Below are 10,000 nucleotides of genomic sequence, written 5' to 3' on the forward strand. Positions count from 1 at the left end.
GAGAGGCGAGGTTGTTGGAAACGCATAGACCAGGAGCCTGTGGGAGACACAACCATGGGGGACATATTTGAGGAAGTACCACCCTATGCTGCCTCGGAAGAGAGAAGTGAAGAAGATGAGGAGCGAAACCATGATGAAGAGGAAGAACAAGACTCGGACTCGGACATGGTCATCGAGTCTGAGGATGAAGACGTTAGTGACAGGGAAATAGATGACCAAGATCCCTGGGAAACTCTGCGCCAAGAGGTGGAAGAGTCACTGAGTTCAACCTATGACAAAAAAGCCAACAAGTTCTTGAAGGAGGGGGTCTCTGAAACGATAGCTGAGGCCAAAGCTTTCAATGCCCTGTTACCCGTTTACAGAAGAAAGTTGCGAGGGCTGTACTTGCACTATCTCCAGTGGTTTGAACGTCTAAAGCATGACCCCGTACATAAAGACGTTATGAAAACCCGACATCGTTTCATGGAGGAGGATTCGATGAATGTTGAAGAGGCTACAGACGCAGCTGTGGAGAGACGGAAATTTGTATTGAACATGATGTTCCAACCGCGTCCCATCCCAACGCAAGATGAAGAAGAACGAAATGATGATGACAAGTGAACGATTTTTAGGTGTACAAACTAAAGAACGTTGTTTGTGCTACTGTGAATTTGTGTATTGAATGCATGGGTCCTCAGGCCTCCTTATTTTGTGAATACAGAACGTGCTCAGAGACTGGGACTTGTTTGACTTTTGTATTTTTGTTTATAATAACCTATGGACACGGACTTGGATAAACCGGGACGAGGCTCGGCACCAGGCCGCCTCCCACGTTCCCGATTGTCAATAGCTCTTTTATTTCTAATTAAATCGTTTCATTCGTAAAAAAAATCCTATTTTTGTCTTGTTTTAAATGATTAAAGTTGGTCTTGTTTCCATTTTTGTAACGTGAGGGGTCTGGGTCCCTGTGACATCATCCTTCTCAACCAATCCCCGTGTGTGATGTCATCCCTTCTCGGTCAATCCCGTAAGCGACGTCTCTATATATGTCACGACCCTCCTCTCTTCACCCCCTTTTTACAAACTGAACGGATCTCCGCCATTTTTTCCATGTAACCCAATGATGAGTAACGTTCATTTCTACAATGAGGTGTCAAGAACTCTTTTTAAAAAGGGAAAAAAGACACGGGACTGTCTCGAAAGGATTCCTAGCACAAACTTGGTGGATGGAGATGAAGTGACCTCTCGCTGCTCGGAGTTTCAAAGAATGGTTCGAGTTCAAAAGCAACAGCTACATGAGCGCCATCTCCAAAGAAAGAAATGTCGCCTTGCAATGCGTGAGGATATAATCGAAGCGTTCTGGAAAATCTATGAAAATCAAGCTTGGGAGCGTTACTCAAAGCTTCAGAGAGCAGAAGAAACGGATGCGTGTGTAAAGGCAGCCATAGTATCGGTCAACAGAAATGATATTCTAAAATCTTGGCGTGAAGAGTGCAAGATGATGTTTCCCCCAGTAGAGCAACACCATATGGTACCCTTTCATGATCGATGGGAGCAAAAACAGATTACGGACAAAGACAATATTGAAAAGATGAAAGAAAGATTGATTGCGCGAAGCATGTCATTGGAGGGTTTTTGAATAGTTGCAGGTTGTGCGCGTGTGGGGCACCAAAAGACTGAGTAGTGATGAGACTACTGCGGTTGCGATCACGATCCGCTGCATCATCACTGCCCCAAGATGGAGTGCTACCATTTTGTGCAGTGGATGCGGGGTCAAAGGGGACTCGACCGAACGGTCGTAAACCGGGACGAGGTTAGGCACCAGGCCACCTCCCACTGCAAGTTGTGAAATTCATCACCCAATTTTCCATGGAACCATTACCCTCTAATTCAGGTTCTTAAAAGTTTCCCTGATATGGTCTAGGGCCTGGTGAGCTTGTACCAGTCATTTGATATGCAGGTATATCTTGATACTCTTGTGGTTCAGTGGAGGCATCAGACGTTGTAGACTTACAAAGATTGCTGCTTTGAAACCAAGGAGACGGCGAATCCTTTTCTTTTTAACGCGGAACAAGTGGTCGGCGTTCGCTGTTCTTTTTTTTTTTTTGGCGGAGATTTAAGTAAAGAAAGTTTTGAGAAAAGTGGACGAAGGAGAAGAACAGAAAATTTCGATGAAGAACACCGTTAAAAGCTGAAAGAAATAGAGCGAGAGACAAATCACTTATTGACAACGTTAAAAGCTTTCAGGTAAATGGTTTCCTTCTTAATGTATACCTCGCTGCCTCACATAATTATTTGTAAAACTCGCTAAAAAAACGAAGAAGTCGTGAAAACGTTTGCCATTCCCTGTTGACAGAGATTCTGGCATATTTCAACAATCACATTGATAGGCGTTTTGTGTGAAATGGATGTGCAGTCGTGAGCTGCTTTGTTTGTCTGTGAAATGGCAGTCGAGTAAGCGAATTGACTACGTTTTAGCTTGACTTTTTAATGAGTAAGAATTTTGCTGTTATTCTAAACTGAAGAGAGAGGATGTAAAGATGATCAGTAAAACGGAAAAATGTTGTGAAAGAGAATACTGTGCATGTCATTTCAGTTTTAGTTGTTGATTAAAATGGTTGGTTATGGTTTGCAAGGCTTGTTTGTTTACTGCTGTCCGCTCAGAGATGTTTGAATAGATACTGTACGGAACGTTGCGAACAAGACGGAACTCTACTTTGTTTGTTTTTTTCTGAGCCGTCTATTGCAAATATTTGTATAAATGAAACCGTTTTTCGTGAGGAGAGTGGTTGCCCTTATGGGGATGTACCCTCTCCACTTTTTTTACCTTCGTTTTTCAACATTTCAATTTCATGATTTCCCGTTTGTATATAGCTACCTCATTAAACCGTTTGATTCGGAAAGAAACTATCCTGTCTTGTTTTCTCGCTTGAACCGTGAGGGGCTTGGGTCTCTGGTGTTTTTTCTGACCGTGAGGGGCCTGGGACTCTGAGACGTCAACCCTCTCTCGACCCGTGTGGACGTCATGAATTGAATGTCCCCCTAACGTACGTTGGCATGTCCCGCCCAAATTGGAATCGACCATTCCAACGGTCAAAAGGGACGTGAAGGGGCCCACACCACTACTCATGAAGTGTATTGTCCGATAGAATGCTGTATGATCCAATGAAATAAAATCCGATCCAATTACATGAAGTGTATTGTCCTATAGAATGCTGTATGATCCAATGAAATAAAATCCGATCCAATTACATGAAGTGTATTGTCCTATAGAATGCTGTATGATCCAATAAAATAAAGTCCGATCCAATGACATGAAGTGTATTGTCCTATAGAATGCTGTATGATCCAATGAAATAAAATCCGATCCAATTACATGAAGTGTATTGTCCGATAGAATGCTGTATGATTCAATGGCATGGCGTTAATGGCCCAATGGCATGAAACTCGATTCAATTACATTTTTGTCCCAATTCCACCAACTCGAAAACGTTTGTAGTTGTGGCAAGTCCTTTGGAATATATTCGGAAGCAACAAGTTGCGAATCCAGAAAGAACCGAATAGATCGAACTTTAGGGCTGCCACGTTCGGGAAATCAGCCGAGCTTGACAGAGAAATTCGATACTGTTTACGGAATCACTGAACAATCTGAACACAATTCTAACAAAATGATAGCTGAGTAGCTTCTGCTGAAAAACTAGACTTTCTCAAAGTCCATTTTCCTCATATCTATTTTTATAGCATCTTTTATTGGCATCTCAAATATTCGAGTTTAAATAAAGTTTATTGTACTGTTGATTGCGCCTGATGATGACATGAAGAATTCGGGCTGTTTCTGCCATTTTATCTCGAAGTTATTTGTTCCTTGATGGTTTGAACAGAGAAACCACACCAACTGTTAAGCAGGATTTGCAGTAATAGCTTTGATCGCAGACATCAAAGCCAGAGTGCTATTTTGTTTTTGTCGCGTCTTTACTTGAATCGCAGCGTAGGTAATTTCCGGTAAAATCTGATTGGCTCACATTTATAGCATGACACATGATACCATCACTCTTGACAGATGGGCGGCAGACGACTCGTTAAGAAATTGTATCAGGCTTACTTTTTAGCGGCCTGTCTCAAGAAAAGTACGCCTGATCGCAGGTTATGAAAATGCAAGCCAGCAGGTATGAAAAATGTAATCTTGTCTTTACCTAGAAATCATACAGCATTGTAACGCTCACAAATCCACAATCCATATTTTTCCTTGACTGCTTCCAAAACTATATGGGTTTCTTTTTCAATGAATATTTCTCCATGGAATAATAAAAAAAGATAGGTCAACGAAAGTAAAACTTCAAATTCTACAAACTGTTTTCTCTTTTTACACAATATTATAGGAGAAGCTTGCAGATGAGCAAATGCATCTGGCTGCCTTTGAGAGGTCAGATGCAACACTGACAAAACAGTTGGATGTGGTACTCAAACAAATGAATGTGGAGAGACAAGCGTATCATGGAAAATCATTTATTTGTAACCATGTACACATTTGCTGCAAGGTAACTAATTGTAAGACAAATTTCACATTAGAAAAGCAACCATTATCACATTACTTTCATTAAATTGTTGCTGCTGTTGTTTTTCATCAAGGAAAACAACACTAGACTATGCAGTGCTGTGGTGGAAAAAACAGAGGAGCTGTGCCCTTCATTGATTTCTGAGGCCAGAGAAATAAGGGTCAAGTTTGATCAACCACTCAAACTTTTTGGTGCTTGCCACTTTGTCTATGACAGTGCAGACTACCTGGACGATGAAAAGATTTATAAGATGGGTGGGGGAATTCATAACCTCACCCCTGTTGTTCAAAAGGTGGATGGTACTGTCCAATGGATAATAAGCACTATCAAATAAAAAATTAAATTATCCACTAGATATAGTGATTTATCTTGTGGATAGTGCTATCCACTCTTTGAACAACGGGGAGCTGAAATGTTTATGCAACTTGAATGTCTTAAGTCTGATCCTCCTTTTTCTTTTTTTAGAGGCAGACATCAAAATGTTCTTAAAATGTATCCGAGAAAAATTTCCTGACATGACAATTACTGCCAAACTGCATATGCTGGAAGATCATGTTTGTCCATTTCTTCGACGATGGCATATGGGCCTTGGATTCTACGGAGAACAGGGGATTGAAGGAATTCACTCCAAGTTTAATACCCAGTCTCTCAGCACTTTGATCATGTAAAGAAGCAGGACGTGAGATTACTGCAAATCCTTGTTCACCACCACATTGCCACGAGTCCAGCACTTGCAGGAAAAGCTCCAAAGCCTAAAGAGCGTAATTTAAAGAGAAAAGAAATCGAATAAAGCATTTCTCTCCTTACAATGAATGGCTTACATTGAACTTACAGTTATATGTGACCAGGCTCACAATATATTAGTAGACATTTTATTTTTTCTTCACAAATATGCTGGAATGGAAACACACCCATTCTCAGCTAACTGGGACCATTCGCAGTTTGTAAAGTCAAAAAATGAAGTGTTACCGATTTTCATTTTACTAACATTTCTGAATATGATAACATTTAAACTTCCTTTTTCTGAATTTGCGCAATTAACGACCAAGTAGTTTGCAAGTTAAACGAAAAAATGTTCAACCCTTCTTGTGAAAAAAAGAAACTTGTGATTTTTAGGACCTCGATAGGAAAAACGTAACTTTAGTAATGGATAGATGTCATTGCAAGTAAACTTTTGTCGTTTTTAATAAACATGTATATGGGGAAAAACTAATTTGCTTTATTATTTGTACTAACTTGTAACTTGACAGAAATAACTTTTCAACAATTTTACAAGTTTAATCATATTTTTATCGATATGAAATTTCCATTTTTTATATTTTCTGTTACGTTTTTACTTCGGGAATGTAAAAGTCCCCATTCACCTAACCATAAATGCTACAAACGAAACTATTTAACTACAAACTTTTAATTGGTATGTTACGCCGTAAGATAAGCGGAAACGGCCTGGAACATGGTAACGTAATTTACACTGTCTCACTATTACTCTATAACACACTATTACACTATAACACTGTTAACAATCTATTCGTGATAACGGTATAAAATCACAGGTTTACCTAAACTCATGCTCTGTAAGCTTTCATTCTCATGAAAGAAAATGTGAACTACACACTTTCGATTAACTGCTCTTGATAAACTTGAACAACACAATTAAATTGAAACATTTGCTGTGACCTTGGACGGAGTATTAATAACAATGCGTTTGAGTTTCTGCAGTTCTTTGCAACGTAAACTTAATTTCGATATGTAATTTATGTTATTTTTTCTAGTTGGTAACGTAATTTACATCCACTCATAAAGAAATAGAAATGGAATATGAAAAGCAGCTATCAATCAAACTCAGTTCCTTCTGACAAAAGTAGCACAACCAGTGTTTTCAGTCAAGTTTTCAGTTCATTGTTTTCATTTTTAAAGCTCAAAACTTTCAAGCCGTTGCTCGATCAGTTCAACGGTTACATCTGTAACCTTAAAGATGCGCCGAGTTCTGCCAAGGGGGACCGGAGGCTCAATTACGCAGAGAATGCTGTGTCTTTCAAGCCACAAGACATCCTTTCGTGCAGGCCAGTTAAAATTGTTTCCTTTTCCTTTTGTCATGAAGGAGACCTCCAACTCACCGTCATCCTCGTCAATTTGTACTACCTGACCAACATACCAATTTCCTTCGTAGTCGGCAGCTACCCAGTCATTGACACGTACGGCAAGTTGGCTGTCAAGGGGACCACTAACTTCATTTAAGATGGTAACTACTTTCCACCCACAAGTTGAGTCTGCTTGGAATCCTTCGTCATGGAGGCAGTTACTGCAGTAATAAGAGGTCTCTCTTACCAGTACTTTTTCTGCTGAATTGCCAACCACAGAATGAAGTTTCATCGTGTTTGGAACCCCCTTGACCTCTTTGTATTTTCTTTCAAGGTATGCTACTACTCTACCATACTCTTCTTTACTGTAAAATCTGTACGCGACTGAGGAGCTAGTTTGACTCGTTGAGGCCCACTCGAAAAAGTCATTGGCATCTTGGATCTTGACTTTACCTGTCTTTACTGCCTCGTCTGGCATCCTCTTTGCGGTTCCTCCCACTCCATCGCATGGCCCTTTTCCGTGACCGGCTTCGAAATAGTTCCACACAGCCGGAAACCCAAACTCGCTCTTGTGATTAGCTGTCACGGCAAAGATGGTCTTGTTTCGGTACTGTGAGGTGGGGCTGTCTGTCCAGTAGTGGATGCAAGTCAGCGGTGTGACCAAAACCTTTAACTCAGATAGGAATTTCTTAAGTATTAGGTATATCGATGATGAGTTGTGGGATAGCTCATCAGATACGAATACAAAGCTCTTGTGCTTTAAGTGGCCATCAGCATCTTTAAAGTAAACCACGACAGGATGAAGACTTACCATTACACTATTCCAATACGCACTCTGGACTTCATCACAGGACTGGCAAAGGTAGTTCTCGGCAAAGTCCATTTGAGCTATTACCTCACCCTTCGGAAGGTTTTCTTTTAGACGTTTTAGCTGGGAATACTGCAGAGTCACTCGATTTGCGTGTCCTCGGAACTTGCTCACTGCATTTTCTACAACGTTGATAAATTCCGCCTTCGAAACGTCGTATTTGACGACTTTCATGCGCTTTTTTCCATCTTGATCTTCTACCCGTTTCCACTGCTCATACTCTACTGATGGGCACTGCAGACCAGCTATGATCTCTTTTATTTGCTCATCATTATTTTCAGCTATAAACTTGTCAGAGTTGACAGTGGTGGTGGCTTCTTTGCCTTTCAGAGCACGTAGTAAAAGGGCCAGGTTTTGGTGATGCTGACAAAGACAGGTATTACGGGAAGTGAAAGATTCCAGAATTATGTGCTTTTGCCTCAGTCGGCAAAATGTTGCGTGGGACGTCCTTTGGTCTGGGTTTTCTGCTTTGAACTTGTCAATTAAGTTGTGCAAGTAATCGCACAGGATGCGCTTCTGCACCTTAACGCCTGTTTCACTTCTCTTTGCATCGTTCTTTCCTGGCATCATTCGGCTATTATGATCCCTTCCAAGAAAAGCTTTAACCATCTCTTGCTTGGCTTGATGGAGCTGAAGGAGGCACGTTCTCTTCTCCATAACACAGGACTTACTTTTGGACTTCATTGGACTATTCCTCGCCAGTCTGGTCTCCTTGTTCATCCTTCTAATAAGCCTGTACTTCTTCATGATTTTTCCAGAGACGATATTTCGAATAACCTGCTTGCTTTGGGTAGTCTTATTTAATCGGGCTGATTCACGAATCTCGTCCACCAGGAAGCTGCTGAACAGGAGCCTCTTTCTCAAAGAGGGGTGAACTTTGTTTGGGCGCAGGTCTGCTTCTTTGAGCTGCTTTCTGGTTTTGGTCCTTGGCGTGTTCCCATTGCTTTCTGTGTGTTCGCCACTACTTTGATTAACAAGCCTTTGATTTCTTTTTCGCATTCGTTGATTTGACTTCTCTAAATTTCTTACTCTCTGCTGTAGTGATGATATTTCCTTTTTAGCAGCTTTCAATGCCCGCGACCTTTTCCTTGGTTTGTTGAAATCTAAACTAATTACTAATCTTCTTTTTGAGACTTCTGAGGATGACTGTATGCTGCTATTTGAGAATGACTCGTTACTTGACATTCTCGTACGCTTTGCTTCTCTGTGTTTGACAACGCTTTCTTTAATTGCTTGCCGTCTTTCTTGTAATTCACTTTTCGAAAGATAAGCTGTGCTTCGATAGTATTTTTGTACCCGTTTGACTTCCCTTTGCTTGTAACGTACACCTTCTTTGGCCTTTTTTCGTTCTCTGTATGCTTTCTGGATTTCTGCTCTTGTCTTTGCCATGTCTGTAAACAAAGAGTTTACCAATCTACCGTAAGCTTTCGATCCAATTTTGTTGTAGGAAAAGCTTACCGTATGAATGATGTTAAACACGCTTCTTGAGTAAATGTTTAAATGCCCGACTGGGTATTAATCACAGTATTCGAAACAAAGGGTGCAATAAGAGCATTGTAAAAGCAAGAAACAGTTGAAGATTTTACCTTTTATTCCATATTTTCGATAAACTAGACAATCGGGGAGCCTGGAAGGCGTCTTCTTTGTCCTAATCGTGACCTTAATTTTAATGTAAATTACGTTACCGATAATGTCTTCAATTTATTAACCTGATCGCAAGCGTTTTCTGTCTGTTTTCCACAACTACAGCTCATTCGGTAAAAGAAAAAGATAATTAATCTGAAGTTACCTCAAAGTGTGGGCATTTGTTCATTCATTCGATTCACAGATGATTCCCAGTATAAGGCAGTCGGTGAGCACGAGTCGCACGAGGTTGGAAAGGGCTTTGCTCGCGTCATCTTATGTAAATTTACTCTGACCTTTGAACTCACGCTACTAACTTCACGAAATTCCTCAGTCACGTGTGACAATCTCGGCTGAAGTTATTTCTGGTAAATTACGTTACGGTAACGTAATTTACATTGTCTTCAATATTATTTCTAGCGATTATATAATGACAGTGATATTAAAGCTGATTCATGAATTCTTGAGTTCCTAGAAGGCAAATATATTTTGAACACCTGTTACCAACTTGCTGTATTCCGTAGGTAAATTATGGGAATAAATCTCAGTAACGTAATTTATGTGCAAATTGCCCAAAAGCGTTTTGTTTGTCTATTTTTTCATGGTGTTGGATAGACCCTTGATATGTTTGCTGTGATTAAAATAGAAAGACAAAACGGATAAAAAATCGTAATAAACATACCAGAATACAAAATCTGTCAGTCAATCACTTGCCCTGCAAATATGGTAACGTAATTTACCCAAAATCATTGGACAGCATCTCTTGACAATATTCACGGAAGGCAAAAAGGGTGTTAAGGTTACAGCTCTTATATTTATAAACGTCTGTGTAATATGAACAAAATGGGCATATCTTCAATGGAAAGTCTAAAGCGTTTACTGGCTTAAAGGTC

The 10,000-nt window shown here is 40.2% G+C and overlaps 2 protein-coding genes across 6 annotated transcripts in view; one reads left to right on the forward strand and one right to left on the reverse strand.

Annotated features, from left to right (window-relative positions):
* Nucleotides 1–4,448: 4,448 nt before the first annotated feature.
* LOC138053656 (uncharacterized) lies at nucleotides 4,449–4,869 on the forward strand. Its single transcript, XM_068900259.1, has 2 exons — nucleotides 4,449–4,517; nucleotides 4,609–4,869. Exons 1-2 carry the CDS (start codon nucleotides 4,449–4,451, stop codon nucleotides 4,867–4,869), a joined length of 330 nt encoding a protein of 109 aa, XP_068756360.1.
* Nucleotides 4,475–10,000, reverse strand: part of LOC138053644 (cilia- and flagella-associated protein 58-like) — a 6,387-nt gene continuing 861 nt past the window's right edge. The window contains exons 1-2 of one of the 5 annotated variants that reach the window (XR_011133233.1): nucleotides 9,790–9,959; nucleotides 5,149–5,287 (exon numbers count right to left, since the gene is read on the reverse strand). Coding sequence is in view for 2 of the 5 variants with exons in the window: in XM_068900237.1 (XP_068756338.1) it covers nucleotides 6,447–8,873 (2,427 nt within the window). In the remaining 3 variants the exon portion in view is untranslated. The other 4 variants (XR_011133234.1, XM_068900237.1, XM_068900239.1 and 1 more) reach the window with 4 other exon arrangements.

The sequence above is a fragment of the Montipora capricornis genome, chromosome 6 (assembly GCF_036669925.1).
Source record: "Montipora capricornis isolate CH-2021 chromosome 6, ASM3666992v2, whole genome shotgun sequence".
Taxonomy (NCBI): domain Eukaryota; kingdom Metazoa; phylum Cnidaria; class Anthozoa; order Scleractinia; family Acroporidae; genus Montipora; species Montipora capricornis.